Below are 15,913 nucleotides of genomic sequence, written 5' to 3' on the forward strand. Positions count from 1 at the left end.
GGCACCAACATGGTGGCTCAACCAAGGTGTGAGGTCCACACTGCAGTCACCTCCAAGCATGAGGCTGGCGTTCCTCCTCAGAGACCACCCCCGTGGAGCCCCCCACCCTCCAGAGCTGACGCAGCCCCACAGGGAGAGGTCAGCCCCTGGGCAGGACACATGGGGGCCCGCAGCCTGCAGGGGAATCCTGCCAGGCTCCGCAACAGGCCCTGGAGCAGCCACAAGCAAGACGACAGGCAGCGGGTGCCACCTGCAAGGGTGGGGAGGGGCCACTCACTGAAGGGTGACGGTGTGGGTTCCTGGCATGGGCCGCTCAATCTCCAGGTCCCGGCGGCTACGGACAGGAAAGGCATCGTTAGCATCAGCGGACCCGACCCTGGAGAAGCCCTGGGGGTCCCACTACTGGCCTTTCTGGACACACCCACACCAAGACCTGCGTGGGGTCATGTGGCTCTTGGTGTGCACAGAAACAGTTAAGGGGAACTCAGGGCTCCTATATTCCCAACAGAACCCACCTAATTTTGTCCCACGTTACTGTCTTTTAATAGCACTACAAATCATGCCCTCCATTACCGAGGGACCCTATCTCCCTGTGCCCCTGGTCAGAGTCCCCACCTGACAAATGGACCAGTCTCCCCATGGTCTCCCAGCCTCCACTGGTAACCTGAGTCCTGTCTCACCAACCAACCCTGAGGTCTCTACGTGGTGGCTGATGATCTCTGAAAACCCAGACTTGCTCTTTCTGCTCCTGTGGCAAAGTCTCCAGTGGCTTCTCAGTGGTGTGAGGTCCACACGGCCAGCTCAGTGCCCAGAAGCCTCCCTGATTCCTCCCACCAGTCTTTGCTTTGCTGCTCTCTCTGTTCAGCTCCCAGTGCCCTTCCTGAAGGTCAGCCACATGGACCTTCCACTAGTATGCAGTGGCATCTTCCTGGACAAGGGACGCTCCCTTGGGACAAAATGTCTGGCTCCGTGGTCTAGGGCAGAGGCTCAGACCCTCAAAAGCTTTCACACCTGGTGTCCTTACCAGGCGGCCCTGCCCTGTTAACTAGGGGCTCAGACCCAGGGCCGGCACCCTCTGGGAACTCCGAGCCTCTTCTGCCACCCTGGTTCCCAGCCTGCGGGGCTGAGGTGGGCGCGGTACCTGTTGTAGGCATTGATGAACAGGTGCAGGTTGCCAGGGTTCATGTCATTCAGGATGTGCTGGCGGTAGGTGTGGACCACCTCCACGTTGCTGTGCATTTCCTCCTGCGTTTGGAGAGAGGGAAACAGGCTCAAGGCACTGCGGCCTGGGCAGGGCACGGCTCTGCCTCCTCCAGGTTATTCAGACACAAAGTGAATCCAGGAGACCCAGTGGAGCCCAAGGAGGGCCTGAGGAATGCAGTGGGCAGCACTGGGTTGTGAGGACCACAGGCAGCAGGGGGACCAGCCCCGGAAGGCTCAGCACAGCCCAGGACCCCCTGGCTGGGGAGTCTCAACTTGAAGGCAGGCCCCTGGGCAGACAGCTTGGTCCCACCACTGCCCCTCTCTTGGGCAAATCCTTTAACCTGTCTGGGCCTCAGGTGCCTCAAAAGTGTGTGTGTTTTTTTTTGGTGTGTGGGGGGGCTGCATGCTGCCTACCTCACCAGGCATAAGACCCCAGCAAAGGGTGCACAAGTCCTTTGCAAACCAGCCAATCTGACGCAAATATCAGCAATTACTTTTCTCATGGAGGGAGTTAAGGTTTTTATACTTCAAAAATCAAAACCATCTCCTGCACTAGGAAGTCACTGGAAAGAGGGGGAGTCTTGTTCCCAGCCGACAGCCGAGCGTGGCAGAGGTCCGCTGACGCCTCGCTCGCTGGCTGCTTTCTGAATGGGAACATGATTTGGGACAAACAGGCCATGTGCTGCTTGGTTTCTAGCGCAGTGCATACGGTGGCAGGCGCTGTGGTTGTCACAAAAGGATCTGATGTGACCAGTGGCATCCAGAGCAGGGCAGAAGAAGAAAGAAAACCAGCAACAAGCTCCGGCTGCTGAGAGTGGTTCACAGTCACTGGAGCAGGAAGGAGGCCAAGAGGCTATTAAAAGAGAAATCAGGAAATGGTTCCAGGAACCGGGCTAGGATCTCTGATGCATTCAGATGGGTGGCAACGGGAACAGAAGACTCCACGGCCCGACCTCCCGGGCTCCAAGCTCCTGGTACAGTCAGGATGGATACCCGGGGCTGCATCTCTCACCCTACCTTCAGGGAACCAGAGATGCTGGCTGGAATTGTTAAGAATTCCTAACATGCTCAGGGCAGAGGGAAGGCCTCTCCAACTGGGGTGAACCACAGAGGAAAAAGACAGCTGTAGCGTGCCAAAGAGTGGCCCCCAAAGACGTCCACATCCCCCCCAGTACTTGCGGGCATTACTTAGGAAAAGGGTCTTTGCAGATGTAATTAAAGGATCATCCCAAATCCATGGCCAGTGTCCTCATCAGAGGACAGAGAGGGAGAGTTGAGCCAGGCAGAGGAGGAGGAGGCCATGTGCAGATGGAGGCAGAGATCAGAGTGAGCAGACACAGCAGGGAAGGGGACCCCTGGCAGCCAGGAGAAGTGGGGAAGCTCCCCAGGGCCTGTGGACGGTCAGCAGCCCACCAACACTCGGTTTCAGCCTCCATCTCTGCACCGTGAGAGGGTGCGCTTCTGTTTCTGGAAGTCCCTTGGTATACAGCAGCCACAGGGAACTGGACACAATGGCCAAACCTGGTGGACACCCCTCACCAACCCCCAAGCAGGACATCTTCTGTTGCCCTGGACTCCGCAGGGCACCAGACAGTCACATGCACTAGCCCAGGACAGACAGTGGTGTGGAAGCCACAGACAGTAAACAGACAGGTCACCTTGAGGCTGGGAGACCAAGGGTTTCCCCAGACCCTGGATGTGCACCCGAGCACACAGCACAGCACCCTAGGCTGCCAGCCCTGGCGATGGTGAGACAGGTAGAGCCCGAGGCAGAGGCCAGGCTGATCACTGTCTGCCACGGGCCTGGCTCTGCCCTCAGAGAGCCAACTCTGCAAACAGTAGCCCATCTCAGAGCCAGGCAAGAGCACAGGTGGCCAGCATGGGCAGGATCATGAGAATGGACACTGGAGACAGACTCATGGGTTCCAGTCCTCACCATAGTGCTCCCCGGCTGTAGGACCTTACATAAGTCACTCAACCTCTCTGGCCTCACTTTTCCTCATCCACAGACTGGGAATGGAGCAGTATTGAGCCCAGAGATCACAGAGCTCCAGAGCAGATTCGTGAGCCAACACTTGCAAAGCCCTTAGGGCCAAGCCCGGCACCCAGCTAACCCAGGACAAGTTTGCTGTGGACTTTATCTGTAATAACCCCAAACAGAGAAGAGCTCCAAGATCCATAAACAAGTGAACGGAAAATAAACTGTTCCATCCAGAGGAACGCCACTCACACCGAGACAGAAGGAAGCACGGACGTCCCAACGGTGTGGGCGGATTTCTAACTAATCCCCAGAGTGAGAGACGCAGACCAGGGGAAGGAGCACGCGCTGCGTGGCACCCTTCCCACAAGTCCAGGGACAGAAGCAGAGCAGCGCTGCCTGGGAGGGGTCACCAAGGCCACGAGGAAGCGACCCGGGGAGACGGAGATGTTCATTATCTTGATTTCGGTGATGGTTTGACAGGTGTCCGCACACACCAAGTTTGTCAAACAAAATCCGTGCTGATGACCGTCCTTCAGTAAGAGGTTTGTAAAAGGCCTGTGTTTAAAGAGGGAAAGAAGGGCCCAGGAGAGAGCTGGCGAACACCCCAGGTCACCTGTCCGCCAGGCCGCGCCACTCACCTTCCCAAAGAGGTGGGACACAACCATGTCTGGCAGGGCTTGGGTCCATCCAGAGATCTGCAGAGAATAAAAGCAGGTGTGTAAGAAACCAGGAGTCCACAGCAGGGAGGAGTCAGCAGAACCCCACTGCCCAGGGGAGAGCGGCATTGCCGGGTCCCCAGCGTTCTGGTCTTGAGGACACCCCTCCTAGGGGGTGGGTCCCCAGAGGCCATGGTGCTGCGAGGAGGTGGTGTGGCCTTCAGAGGTGGGGTCTAGTGGAAGGTCCTCAGGACACTGGGTCATGCCCTTGAAGGGGACAATGGGACCCTGGTCTCTTCTTCCCTTTTATCTGTTGCCTCCTGGACACAAGGCAAGCAGCTTTCCTCGGCCACAGGCTGCCCACCATAGTGTGCTGCTCGCCACAGGCCCCGATCAGGAACTGAGGCCCCCAAAGCCGGGACCTGAGAGCAGACAGTCTGTGGCCGGACGGAGTGGCCGAGCCTCCCCCCATTCCCTGCCTCAGAGCCCCGGGCTCGGGGTGCACAGAAGTGGGTCTGACTAGGACCCAGCCGGCTCCGAGCGTCCCCTGCTCCAAAAGCTCCCCAAGTTCTCAGCAAAGAAGCCCCTGCGCCCCTCTTCTGGCCACACACTGAGCCTCCTGGGCCACACCCCAGGATCCACTTAGCCCCGACTGTCCCTCCTGTGTCACGCTCTGGCTCTGTTCCTCAAGTCAGTTTCCTTTCTCTGAACTGACTGCGGTCACCGACGACCCTTCCTCTCTCCCCCCAGCAACAGGCTGTGCACGTGGCCGGAGCTCCGTGAATGCCACCTTACACCAGGCACTCCATAAATGCTGTGTATACTGTAGGAGCTCTGTAAATACTGAGCATGGAGAACAGGCTCCGTGAAGGTGCCGACTTCAGCAGCAGCAGGGACTGATGGAGGGAGGAGCTCTTGCCCTAGGGTCCCCGCTGGCCCCTGCTGTCACCTCCCCATGATGTGGTGCTGTGCATCACAAGACCCGCGAGGGCTACGGGAGGCAGTCGGCACGGGGCCTGACACGCAGGCCAGACCCAGGCCGCCGCTCCCCAGGGCTGGGGCTGAACGGGAGGGCAAGGTGCACAGAGCAAGGCCACAACGTGCCTCCGGCTCCAGTGGGCCATGTCCCCAGCCTCCACGCCTGGCTCACAACAGCTTCCAGAAGCCAAACTGCCAGCCAGAATGTCACTTCCTCTGCTGGAAAATCTAATAAAAACCAGGGCCTGGGCCACACTCCCGCAAGTCACGTCACCCAGGAAGTAGGGCGGGGCTCGAGGGAGAAATGCACAGGAGGGGGGGCGGGGGCGGGGGGGGGTCGCGGGGGGGGGACCCACACGACCCACGAGCCCTGTCCCCACAGCCACCCCAAACTTGGCAAAAACATGCTTTCACGAGACGCTGGGTCACCCCAGCCTGACGGCTTTGTGCGATTTCATTCAGAACTATCCCTCCCTCCTTGGCAGACACTGGGGCCTTTATGGGAAAGAAAGGAAGGAAAAAAAACAACGATAATCATTTTTAAAAGATAAACAGGGAACCTCAGGACAGCAGCCGGGCAGGGCTCCCGGAGACAGCTCAAGCCACTTGGCCTGCAGGCAGCTGTCCTGTGGCTCAGGCCCGACTGTGCCCCACTCTGGCCCAGAAGCCCCAGCCCCAGGGATGGTCAGGCCCAGGGACCTCGGTGTCCAAGTGATATACCCCCAGTCCCAGATCTGCCCCTAGCTTGTGTGACCTAGACCTTTACTTGACCACTCAGACCCCAGTTTCCTCTTCTGTGAAAGGTTAGGAGAATCCCACCATGAGCGTGAAGCGAGGAGAGACAGCAAAGTAGACTACAGGAGGGCAGGGCAGGTCCCAACTCGGGTGAGCCAACTACCGTGGGGAACCTGGGGCACAGCCACGGCTCCCAGACACGTCAGGAATGGAACCCAGGAGTCCCTAACCACTGAGTGACATTCCCAGCCCCCTCTACTACTTTTTCTTTTTTGAAACAGGGTGTTTTGAAACAGCTGAGGCTGGCCTGGAACTTGTAATCCTCCTGCCTCGGCCTCCTGAATCACTGGGATTACAGGTACGTGCCGCGGCACCCAGCAAATACATGGATTCTTAAGAAGCTTTTGTCTTGTTCATCTCAGGAAGATTGTTAAGAGATTCAGCAGTTGAGAGAAGCCGAGCACGTGACAGGAGCCCAGCAAGTACTTAAGAATTGAGCCATGCTTATGGAGCTGGCTGGGGGACCCCTGTCCCTGTGGCACCCCTCCTTAGACAGCAGGGTCCACCTGAGTCTTCTGTGGAACAAAGAGCAGGGCTCGTGCTGGCCATTCTGAGCACAGCGAGGAAAGCTGCGCCAGGCTGAGGCTGTGTGTCCCTGTCCCTCTGCATCTTGGCCCCCACCAGCCTTACCCTGGCCCCCAGCCTCACCTTGGAGGCCGCCCAGTCCATCCAGCCTTCCGCACAAGGGTTCACGTTGATCAGGACGAGGCCCTCCACCATCTCGGGGTTGTTCAGCTGCAATCAGAGACACGAGGTGAGTCAGACAGCCCAGCAGTCTGAAATACGAGGAACCTGGGTCAAACGGACGCTTGAGAGGAGCGCCCAGGAAAGGGCCAGCGGGGGGGGCACCAGGACAGACTGCTGCTCTCCGTCCTCCACCAGCCACTGCCCAGGCAAAACTAGACCAGGCCTTCGAGAGAGAGCAGAAGGAGGACGCTGCAGGAGGAGGCCAGCCCTGCACTGGGCAGCCTGGGCTGGTCCCTGCGGCTCGCTGGCCTCAGTCCCAGCTGTTGGAAGGGGTCAGCAACCCAACCAGCACACAAGTCAGGCAGGCAGGGAGACATCTGCAACCCAATTACTCCTGGGACACACAGGGGCCACTTGAGACCTCTTATTAACCGGCCCGGAGCCAAGATGGCCAGACATCTGTGTTCGGGCCACATCCCCAACCGCCAGCAAACCACAGCCAGTATCAGGCATCAAAACACCTACGACTGAATAAAATGGGTACCTGCATCCTCAAAAAACTGTTGGATGATGATACAAAGGGCTCAGGAGCACTTTCCACGGGCTCAAGGTCCCAAAGGTGGCAATGGTCCTGCTGCCACGGGAGAATGGGGCACAACTCGGGAGGGGGCCGTCCTGGACGGAAGAGCGTGCCCAGCGCATTGTTTCAGCAAAGGAAATACTCGGGTCTGTGCGTGAGAACACACGTCACCCGCACACCAAGGGCTGGGCAGCCCCGTCCCAGGGCTCCCTTGGGGACATGGAAGTAGAGCACATTTATTTTTCCCTTTTGGTCTTTTCAGTGCTTTCCCAGATGTCTCTCTTAAATCTTGAGTTAATTTTATTCAAATGCCAAGACTCACCGCAAAGCGGGTCAGGATGTAGGCGCCCGCTCCTGTGCCCATCCCGATGACGCTCTTCAGCCTGCAGGCGGGAGGGACGGGTCAGGTCTCAGGAGGAAAGAGTGACGGAGCCTCAGCACCGCCGCCCCGTCCCTTGTCCCTAAGAGCCCCCTCTCCTCTGTCCAGTGCAGCGAGGGCACCCTGACGGCCCCAAGGTGAAGACTCCACGGAGACCAGCAGCCTAGACCTGCCCCTGCCCCTGCTCTGGGTGGCCGCCGAGGCTCCGAGAGAGGCCTGGCATTCGCAGGAAGGCCATGGAGGTGCCGCTTCCTCCCTCTCCTGAGCTTTATTTTGGATTCTAAAATTTGGAATGAAAGCAAATTGGACCAGAACCAGGAGATATTATCAGCCTAACTTGAAAGGCTCAAGCGGGACGGAAGGGGGCACTGGCAAAATAAGAGCTGCACAGAGACTCTGAGGTCTCAGGCAGCCCCATTCCAGAACGTTCCATGGAAGAGACTAGGCAGAGGAACAGCAGGCAGGGACAGGATGGGGGGTGGGGCTGCCATTAGGTGCCATAACTGCTCAAGAAGAGAGGCTCAGGTCCTGCAAGGCTGAGGAGGGTGTCAGGAAGAGCGGGCTGCACGGGGGGCGCCTGCCTGGCCTCTTCTTTAAACTCCAAACTGCACTTCAGAGGCCAGGCCAGGTCAAGGTCAGGGAAGAAGAGGAGGCTGGGCCAGCCTCCTCTGCACACTGTCAGGGAGGTGACCTCTCGCTCTTACCCGAACTGCTGAAGGACCCCGGGAAGCATCTCGGCCAGTTGATCCATAGAGGGGTACATGTACCTGGGGAAGACGTGGAAGGCAGGAGGTGAGAGCCGGACCCAGCTACGGGCTCACCCCACTCACCCACCTTGGAGCATATCCCCCCCCCTGGCTTCCCCTTGCTCTCTACCCCAGCCAGAGTCCCTCCTGTCTTTTTGTCAGAATGACTTTTTATGAGCTGCTTCCTCTGCCCCGGGTCCTGTGGGAGAGTCCCATGCAACACACAGCTCACTAGACCCCCAAAAGACTCTACGAGGCTGCTGCTGCGGAGACTATGAACGCCGCTGAGTGTAATAGGCCCCTTGGCCTCCAAGACCGTGGACGGTGGGCCACAAACAGCTCTCTCTGGCTTTGGAAGGAAGCGTCGGCGTGGGCTGGAAGGCCACAGCCTCAGTCTCCGGGAGCAGGAACTGGGACAGGCACGGCCTGACACACGCCCGGCTCTCGGGAGGCCACAGGAGACCACGTGAGCTGAGCAGACAAGGCCCAGCCCAGGACCCAGCTGGTGAGTCAGCGGAAACCAGCAGGCATGACGCACGGCGGGGCTACAAAGGGAACCCGAGGGCTGAGAGGGGACTCTGCTCGGGTGGGCAGGAGGGGCTTCTAGGGGAAGTGGCCCTGAGGACCCTGGGAGCCTGAAGAGTGTCAGAGTTGCTGTCCAGGAGGGGCCGGCGTGTGCAGACGTCCTGCCAGGAAGAGCTGGACCGTGTAACCCAGTGAACCCAGGCGAGCCTTAGGAGAGGGGCGCAAAGGCACCAGGCCCCTTCCAAGTGCCACAGCTCAGCGTGGGCCCGAAGCTCCCTGAGGGACCCTGGGGAAGCCGCTTCCACCTGCAGGGGCTGCTGCTCCCTCCCGCTCCCAGGTCTGGTGCAGCAGGGGACAATGGGATCCTGGGCAGGGCATGGACTTCAGGGCCAGGAGCCAGCAGGGGCCCCCACCTGCATGGCTGACTCAGCACTCAGAGGGCCTGGCAGACCCCCACGCCCAGGCTCCAGGCACAGGAACAAGCCAGGTCCCTCCCACACCGGGCCCCACCCACTCACTCTGGAGTCAACCTAGTGATCTCAGGGAAACCACCCTCCATGACGGTCTCCAGATCCACTGAACAAAGTCCCTGGAGGTGGACACACTCCTAGGACCTCCCGGGGAGCTGGGAGCCTCTGCTTTACCGAGTCTTTCCAACAGTTGGCCCCACCTAAGCGGCATGTCTTCTAGTTGACAGGTAACTGTGTCCCTGGGTTTCAAAAGATTTTTATCTCTGATCCTACCACAAGGAGTGGGTGTCCCTTCCCTTCCTCTCTGATGAAGGTTGAAAATTAAGAATTCTGGCCACTAAGGAGAAAGGACATCTGCCGGTAAATGCCAAGAAGGCCTTTCTAGAAGCCTGTAAGCCAAGGAAGCCCCGCCCCCCACATATACCAGGTGCTATTTGGGGGCCAGCAAGCCTGGCCATGGCTGCACCAAGGGACCTAAGGAGGCCTGGGCAGGGCCAGCGCCCTGGAACAAGGCAGTCACATGTACCAAGGACGTGGGTCTCAGCAGACCCCCTCATCCCAGCTACGTGACCTTGAGCCAGGTGGCTACCACGCCAGGCCTCTCTTTCTACATGTCGAAAACAGAGCTCGCGACACCAGGCAGAGACCCCTGGCCACAAAGAGGCAGGGCAAAGGACATTTATAAGTAACAAGTTGAAGCCTGGCCCAAGGAGGCGCTGCCTCAGAATTACTGCCTTCCCTCTGTCTTCTCAGCTTTCTAGGTCTTCTTCCCCCTTGACCAGTTGGTCCTGTCAAAGTGACTCCCAGGTAGGTTCCGCGCAGGGTGAACCCCCCTGGCACGAAGCCAGCCCAACCAGAAACAGGGGTCAGGGTTTAATGGGCACAGTGTGGGGTGGCTAAAGAGTCCTAGAGACAGACCATGGATGGACCACGGCACAATGTCTGCCCTGTACTAGACGCCGCCAAACTGTAACCTTAAAAATGGTTAAAAGGGTCAATTTTGTGACATAGGTCTATATAGCCACAAAAATGGTTAAAATAGTAAATATTATATTTTATCATGATTAAAAGTTTTTAAAGCCAGCTCGACACTCCCACCCCCCGACTGCACCCCACACAGACCCCTGGTCTCACCCCACGGGGAAGGAGGGAGCACCATCCTGCTGGCCAGGGGCGTCCACGTGGCAGACGGCAAAGTGCTGGGTGATCTCCTGCATGTCCTCGTAGTTGAAGAGGGGGTTGTAGCAGGTTTTGTCTGGAGAACAGGCGGGGAAGGGGAATGGGAAGGGAGTTAGGGGAGGGAACAGTCAGGTGGCAGAGGGCAAAGCACATCTCTTCTGCTACTGTCACTCATACTCAGCAAGGGGACGGAGGACGGGGACATTCCCTGCCCCACTCTGCCCTCCTCTAGGGATAAAGGCAAGAGTAAGTCACAGGAGCCAGCAGGAGCTGCGGAGGACCCAGGGGATGGCAGAGCTACTAGTTAAAAGGGCCCCACGTCCCTGAGTCAACACACGGGACATGTCTCACGGAATGCCTCAACTATGACGGAGTGAGGAGAGAGGCCCATTCTGGGGGCCTCTTGCTACAGCGTTCAGCCCACCCTAACCCTGGGCTAAGCAGGGGAGCGGCAGATCTGACGCAAGTGCACTGCCTTCTCGGAGACCAATGAAACAAGGTGAGGTCTCCAAAAGTACCTGGCGTGGGACCTGGTACGTGATGGACACAAGGGACAGACGGGGAAGCACAGGGAGCGTGAAGGGCAACCTGGCTTCCAGCAGCTGACCTCGTCCCCACCCCGAAGGCTCACAAGCTGAAGGAAAAGGTGGAAAGGAGGCAGTTCTCCACCCCCAATCAGCACCCTCCTGCACACTCCAGCTCAGATGGCGCCTTCTGACTCACCGCAGAAACTCACCCCTGTTCCAAATCACGGTAACAGGGGCTAGCTCCTATTTTACCCCTTTATGGAAAACTGGCCACCCACACGGTAACACTATCTGGTCATCTAAAGAATTCAATGTCTAAGCCTTCAGAGCAGCACTATCCACCACAGCCCAAAGCAGAAAGGGCCCCGTGTCCAACAACTGGAGGGCAGATAAACCAATGTGGCACATCCATTCAGTGGAACATTATCCAGCAATAAAAGCATGAAGACCTGAGGCAGGCAGCAGAGGGCCCTGGTGCTCCTGTGCGAGGACAGTGCCAAGCCCCACCAGCGTGCCTGCAGGGCTTCCCAGTGTGGCAGGAGATCCTCCCCAAACAGTTCCAAGAAGTCCCCCAAGAGGAAACAGCTCCAGCCCGTCCTGGGGACCAGATGGCCAGATGACCACCCAACAGGGAACAGCGATCCTCGGAACTTACGGTTCATGCCAATGTCGTGGTACGTGAGGATGACGGGCCGGTTTCCCTTGGGGGTCCCACACAGCGTGACGTGCAGGGAGCCATGTAACGTCTCGATGTCTTGCTCCTGAGGAGAGACGGCAGACAGGGGCCGTCACGTGGGGTCAGGGAGCTGGCGTGCCTCCCGCCGTGTCGGAGGACGCTCTGAGCACCCCTCTCATGTGGCCCCAGAGCCTTGAGTCTCAGGCAGCAGATTTTTCTGGCTAGAAACCACACCCAGAAGAAGAGGGAGGGAGGAAGGAAGCGGGGGAGAGCTCCAGGGGGAGGCAGAGGAAGGAGTCCCGGTGCCCCCCGTTGTTAACTGCACAAAACGCAGGGCAAGGGCCGGCCCGTGGTGGCCCTCTCTACAATGGACTTTGTTTTCTCCACCCAGAAAACTGAGGCCATTGCAGCTGAGCTTCCTGTCTACCCCATCTCATGCCTCACCTGTCCCATAGGTTAGTCCCCCTGTGACGGACGTCTGATGATTTGGGGCTGCCCAGAATTCTCCTCCCATTTCCCAGCTCAGCCTCCAGTTTCCTTGGAAATTCACCCCATTCTCCCCCCCAGGAGGTTTGTGATGCTCACTCCTGCCCCCTGTTCCACAGTCCAAAGCCGATTCCTGCACTCCACCTTTCTATTGCAGGTCAGAGCCAACTACTGCAGAAGTGGATGGGACTGGACAGAGCAAGGCTAGGAGGGCTGGATCTACAGTAGCCATATTGTTACCACGAGGATGAGGGCCTGCCTGAGGAAAACCCAGGCCAACCAGACACGGAAAAGAGGAAAGAGCTCTCAGCACTGCTGTCTACCACCTGGAACAGTTAACTAGGCCACAACTTCCAGCCTCACGGAAGCCATTTGGGGTTGACCAAGAGTCCTGAATGATACCATGTCCCTCCTCCTCCTCTTCTCCCCCAGCCTCACAGAGTCAGGTGGCTCCTCTCCCAGGCACGGCAGTTCCCCTGACTGCTTGCTCAAGCCGCCTCCCCCAGTGGCCCCCCACTGTCCTTGTACTAAAGCCAGCCACCAAGAGGTGATGTGTCAGTCACTGCCTGGTTGTGGAAAGAGAAGCCCAGAGTTCACACCAGGAAGGGCTGGTGGGCCACCCCCTAGGAGCCCTCTCAGCTTGGGCACATGGACCCCACTGGTAACGTGGAAGGCCGTCTGTCCCCCCTCCTGGGGATGGTGGAGACCCACAGCATACAGCAGGTGGCGCTGTGCGAATGCTCTCCTGTGAGGCCCGGAGACCCAGCCACACCCACTGTCTACACAGGCTGGGCCGGATCACACCTTGAGGCTCTCAGCCTGAGACTGAAGCTGGTTCAACCGCAACCAGCCCATGTGCCAGGCTCCCTCAGTCCTTAAAGCAGATAGGAACTCACAAGCTACAGGGGGTGGTGGAGTCCCAGGATGGCAGGTACCTGGGTCAGGGAGCTGAAGAAGAGGACTGTGTCCCCCCAGGGGGCTGTGGGAAGAGCCAGAAAAGCTGGAAACCATAAAGCCAGTAGTTCCCCAGCCAGGGAACGGACCCCCAGGCCCCCCCTCGGGAGGATGGAAGCTCGGTATAACTTTAACCAAAACATGAAAATCCTGCCCCCATCCCAGGCAGAAGGATGCAGGGACTCCCAGCAATCACCTCAAGAAGCAAAGCCAGCCAGCCTGGGGCCACCGCAGTGCCTGGTGGGGGGAACCGACCCTCCCAGGATGCAGAGGGCTTGCCAGGAGAGGGTGCCCACACAGGCCCAGGACAGAGAAGGCCCAGCCCCCTGATAGTGCCCAGGCCCACCAGGACAGGGTCTGCCTGGCCATCTGCCTTATCACCCCCCAAATAAGTCACTGGATACCAGAGCTCACCGTCTTCCTGTCCCCTTCCTGTTTCGTCAGGGCCCAGCACTTCTTTCCTGCCCACAACAAGCGCTGGAAAAATCCATGGCCTCCCAGTGGGGCCACAGATCATCTGTGGGCCCTGAAGCCATCATGGGAACAATGGCTTATTATGGGGCCACATTCTTTATTGTCTCCCAGGCTGACCCACATGGCTCCTTCTAAAAATAGGCCAAGCCAGGCAGTCCCCTACGCCTGCAGACCTCGGGTCCAAGTCTGCATTCCACCCTGCCCGTCTCTCTGGGCCTTGGGGTCCTCGCCTCTCCACCTGGGTTCCTAAAGGTGGAGACCACCACGCAGAGTAGGACACAGCCCCCAGCGGAAAGGGGGTCCTTGGCACAGAGTTGAAATAGGGGGCAGAGCTGGGACACCTGGCCCACTGGTCAGACTGTCCGCAGCAGCCCCCAGGGTGGCGTAGGAGCAGATTGGACTCGTTCTTTGGTGATCTTACTAATTACCAACCTTAACTGGAAGGGCCTACCCATCAGTCACAGGGGGAAGGCCAGCTGGCCCTATTGCCGGTCCAGGTTCAGGCCTGGCACAGCCATCTGCATGCAGAGGGGCTCAGTGTCCGCTGGCAGAGCCTCTGGAGCCCTGGGTAATGTCCGCAGTATCCCTAGGGAGCGCATCCTCCACGGGGGCACCAGTCCCCTCTGGATCCACTCTCCGGCGCCTCTCTCCAAACTGCCACACACTCATCCAGTCCTTCTGGACACCCAGGACCAGGGAGCAGCTGCGCAGCCCACCTGGCTCGCCCTCACCAAGGAGCACAAGAGGTCATCGCCATGGCCACTGCCTCGGCCTGCCCGACCTTGTGCCTGAGCAGGTCCTGGAGGAAGAGGCGACCCCCATGGTTGGCCTCTTAGGAAGGACAAAGGCCTGAGGCTCGGGATGTGGAAGTGACATTGGGGCACAAGGTGCAGGCTACCTCTGGTCACAGGTGGCCCTAGGGAAGAGTACCTGACACACAGCCGCAGGAACACCTGCAGACCAATTCTATGGGTGGAGAAACCTAGGGGACTCCCCAAGGTCACCAGCTGGCAGAGGAAGAACCAAAGCTAGGGCCTTTATCTGCAGGGTCCTGTGTCCTTGTGCCAAGGATCTGCTGGCCCCCATCATCCCTGGAGAGGTCCAGGTCCACCAGCACACATAAAGGAGGAGGAGGAAGAGAGGTGGGTGCTGGGGTGCCGGGCGCCAGAGCCTGTGCCCCACGTTACAAACTGTGCTCAGGCGGTTCTGAGCCAGCCCTGGCGCACGCTCTCCATCAGCCAAAACCAGGAAGACTGCGTCTGAGACTGAATGGGAGAATGAAAATAGCCACAAACACACGCCATTGTCCTCTTCAGTCCTAAAGGAACGCTCTGTCCTCCTGTCCCTGTGGGGATCAATCACCCACTGTCCTGCAGGGAGGAACTTATCGTATCTCCCACGATCTCACCGACACGAGGCACCCGAAACCCAAGCCGCCACCAGAAACCGGTGGCCACAACCGCAGGATGCTCTGCATGCCCTCCAGCCTGATGCGGGAAGACCTGGCTCAGGCTCACTGGAAGGCACCCCTGGCTGGGACAATGGTGGGAACACACACCCCCTCCTCCACCAACCAGAACCCATCCTCAGCTGCCCTGCAGCTCAGAGGCAGACTGCACAATCCCTGCTCAAGGGGCCTCACCCAGCTGGGAAGGTACGAGAGACAAAAGCCAGGCCACCCTGATCTTTCATTCACTGATCAGCGGGACCCTAGAGAGCTACTCTCTGGAGGTGCAGGGTGGTGGTGGTGGTGGTGGTGGCGGTAAGGACCTGCTCAGCCAAGGCTCCTCACCCCAGGCCCTGCCTGAGCATCTTACGTGCTTGCTCAGCAAATCCCCAGAGACCCATCTGGGAACAGCCATCTGTTCTGCGCAGACGAGGAAACTGAGGCTGAGAGAGGTGGAGGAACTTGTCTAAGGTTGCACAGCTGGAGTGGTGGAGAGGGCCTTGAGCCCCACTTGGATTTGGACAGTCCAAGTTCAAAGCCTGCTCTCTTTACATCCTGTTTTGCGCAGAATGCCAGGTGTTACATGAAGAAGGGGTTCCGGAAGGCTTGACACGCAATCCGCAGTGGACTCGCTAAAGGGGGCCACACGTCAGGCTCCCCACATTTATCGGACTACAGCCCTGTGTGGATTTCCTGGTGCTGGAAGTCCAGGCAGCACAGGATGGAGAGATAACACTCTCCTGTGCTCTGCTAAAGCTGCAGGTGCCGCGGGCGGCAGGTGCACGTGTCTGTGGGCAGGTGTGGGAGGGCGGGAGGGGCTCAGGAGGGACTGGCCTTCAGGAGAGGCCCTTCCCACCCCGCGCCACAGGCGCCATGCCTGCTTGTTCCCTTCTCTGGCACTGAGTGCCCAACAGCTGCCTCCTGGAGCACTGTCAGCCCCCCCCCAGGGACACTTGGGGACTGACGCCATCTACACTGCCTGAGCCAGCAAGCAGTAAGCACGGCACCTGCTGCTGCAGTCTATACTGCCAGGAAGCTGCTGAGTGGGGAAAGGCGCCCCCACTCCCACCCTGAAGATCTCCTCTCTCCGGCTGCCACTCCTGGCGAGGGAGCGCCGTGACCCACGGCCGACTCCTGCTGTTTGTCATCCCAAACAGCGGAACCCTTCTT

The 15,913-nt window shown here is 58.8% G+C and overlaps 1 protein-coding gene across 2 annotated transcripts in view; it reads right to left on the reverse strand.

The window, feature by feature from the left end:
- Positions 1-15,913, reverse strand: part of Ndrg1 (N-myc downstream regulated 1) — a 50,012-nt gene that overhangs the window by 10,014 nt on the left and 24,085 nt on the right. For both annotated transcript variants that reach the window (XM_076835735.2, XM_076835734.2), the window contains exons 4-11: positions 11,362-11,467; positions 10,135-10,255; positions 7,964-8,026; positions 7,203-7,263; positions 6,262-6,348; positions 3,823-3,879; positions 1,142-1,245; positions 278-334 (exon numbers count right to left, since the gene is read on the reverse strand). In XM_076835735.2, coding sequence (XP_076691850.1) covers positions 278-334; positions 1,142-1,245; positions 3,823-3,879; positions 6,262-6,348; positions 7,203-7,263; positions 7,964-8,026; positions 10,135-10,255; positions 11,362-11,467 — 656 coding nt within the window. The remainder of the gene's footprint in view (positions 1-277; positions 335-1,141; positions 1,246-3,822; positions 3,880-6,261; positions 6,349-7,202; positions 7,264-7,963; positions 8,027-10,134; positions 10,256-11,361; positions 11,468-15,913) is intronic.

This window comes from Callospermophilus lateralis, chromosome 16, assembly GCF_048772815.1.
Source record: "Callospermophilus lateralis isolate mCalLat2 chromosome 16, mCalLat2.hap1, whole genome shotgun sequence".
In the NCBI taxonomy this organism is placed as follows: Eukaryota; Metazoa; Chordata; class Mammalia; order Rodentia; family Sciuridae; genus Callospermophilus; species Callospermophilus lateralis.